The sequence below is a fragment of the Cyprinodon variegatus genome, unplaced genomic scaffold (assembly GCF_000732505.1).
Source record: "Cyprinodon variegatus isolate N-32 unplaced genomic scaffold, C_variegatus-1.0 Scaffold1077, whole genome shotgun sequence".
Taxonomy (NCBI): domain Eukaryota; kingdom Metazoa; phylum Chordata; class Actinopteri; order Cyprinodontiformes; family Cyprinodontidae; genus Cyprinodon; species Cyprinodon variegatus.
In genome coordinates, this window is record NW_015151530.1 from 229,990 (window position 1) to 231,620 (window position 1,631).

General features: G+C 43.2%; 1 protein-coding gene across 1 annotated transcript in view; it reads left to right on the plus strand.

Annotated features, from left to right (window-relative positions):
• LOC107101286 (transmembrane protein 106B-like) overlaps positions 1–1,631 on the plus strand; it is a 9,315-nt gene that overhangs the window by 3,928 nt on the left and 3,756 nt on the right. Inside the window, exons 3-5 of the mRNA XM_015400143.1 lie at positions 182–370; positions 453–502; positions 741–794. Coding sequence (XP_015255629.1) covers positions 182–370; positions 453–502; positions 741–794 — 293 coding nt within the window. The remainder of the gene's footprint in view (positions 1–181; positions 371–452; positions 503–740; positions 795–1,631) is intronic.

Below are 1,631 nucleotides of genomic sequence, written 5' to 3' on the forward strand. Positions count from 1 at the left end.
AAGATAAGACGTCCATTTGAGACATGAGTGTCTGAGCTTGAGCTGAAGTGTGACATCAGATAAAAAAAAAAAGGTAGTTCATAGTTCACATTTTCAGAAGCAGTTTAGGATTTTAGCTTTGAGCAAACACTTTAACAGTAAACAGAGAGAAGAATCAGATCTGATTATGCAGCAGCTTTAACGCAGGGAACATCCGCTGATGTTTATCTCCTGGTTTTCGTACTTCCAGAACACTCTGAACATCACCAACAACAACTATTACTCTGTGGAGGTGGCCAACATCACAGCTCAGGTGCAGTTCGCCCGGCTGGTGATCGGTACATCTCGGATCAGCACCGTCATCGCCATAAGTCCTCTGGACGAGAAACAGGTGCTTCTCTATCAGCCTCTGTCTGTTGGTCTGCTGCCCGGGAAGATGCCTTTAGATCACCGGACTCTTTTTCTGTTTCCAGATCGATTACATGGTCCCCACTCGCATTGAAGATGAGTTGACCTACCTGTAGTAAGTTGAAGTCAATGAAGATCTTTAGAGACATGTGCTGAGTTGGAGGTGTACGGATCTATGTGGCGGATTTTGTTTTGAATCCTGTATCTATCTGCCAATCATAAAGGAAAAAGCTTTGCCACAATATAGAATCTTTGAGTTTTGAGAAGATGATGAAAGAATGAGCACCAGGAAGCTTTTAATCATGAAAACAAGCGAGTGTTCCAGGCTAACTCTGTCCCTTTCTGTTTTCCAGTGAATACTGCACTCTGGAAACCATCAAGGTTCACAACCTCGTGGTCATGAGTCAGTAAGTCGACGCACGTTTCTGCAGCTCTACGCTCACTGGCCACTTTATCAGGTCCTTCTTGCTCCCCTGTTGGCTATTTGCCCTTAAACCGCTTCATTGTGCGATGATCCCGCTTCAAAAGCTTGGATGTTTCTGAACTGCTGCTCCCCTCTGAGAGACATCTGACAATTCCTGACTTTTCAGAATCTGTCAAATCTCTTTTCTGACCCATTTTGCCAAAGGAAAGGAAGTTGCCTAAGTGTGATGTCATTAGGCCACACCCCTTCTCATTACAGGGACGAACACCACCTGATTTACTTAACTGGTAGCTGGCTTTCAAGCCTGTACAGCTTGGAGTAGAACAACATGTATGAAAAGGATGATGTTGTGGAAATACTCATTTGCCTCATAATTTTGCACACAGTGACTATAGGACCAGTTTGATGTAACAAAATTTCATATAATATGTATAATAAGGGGGTCCCCCGCTCCATCTCAACATCAGTTTGGGGGTCCTTGGCCTGGAAAACTTTGAAGACCCCTGATCTAAATTGATCTAGCCTAAAGTCGGGGACTAATAGTTTTCAGTTTCATAAAAGCTGCTGTGAGTTAGTTCAATAAACTCTAACTAGGTCAACTTAGAGTTTAACACGTGCGCAACAAGTATGCAAAGCCATTATCAGTGGAGGCCCGTTGTGACGAGTCACCATGACAACAAGCAACAGGAAGTCCCTATTTCAACCCACTAAAACTAAAGATTTTAATGCAGAAATGCAAAAAAATTAAATGAAAAATAAGAATGTATTCTGCAGACAGAGACACAGCGCCACGGCTGCATAGGAGAGGAAGATGGTGAAG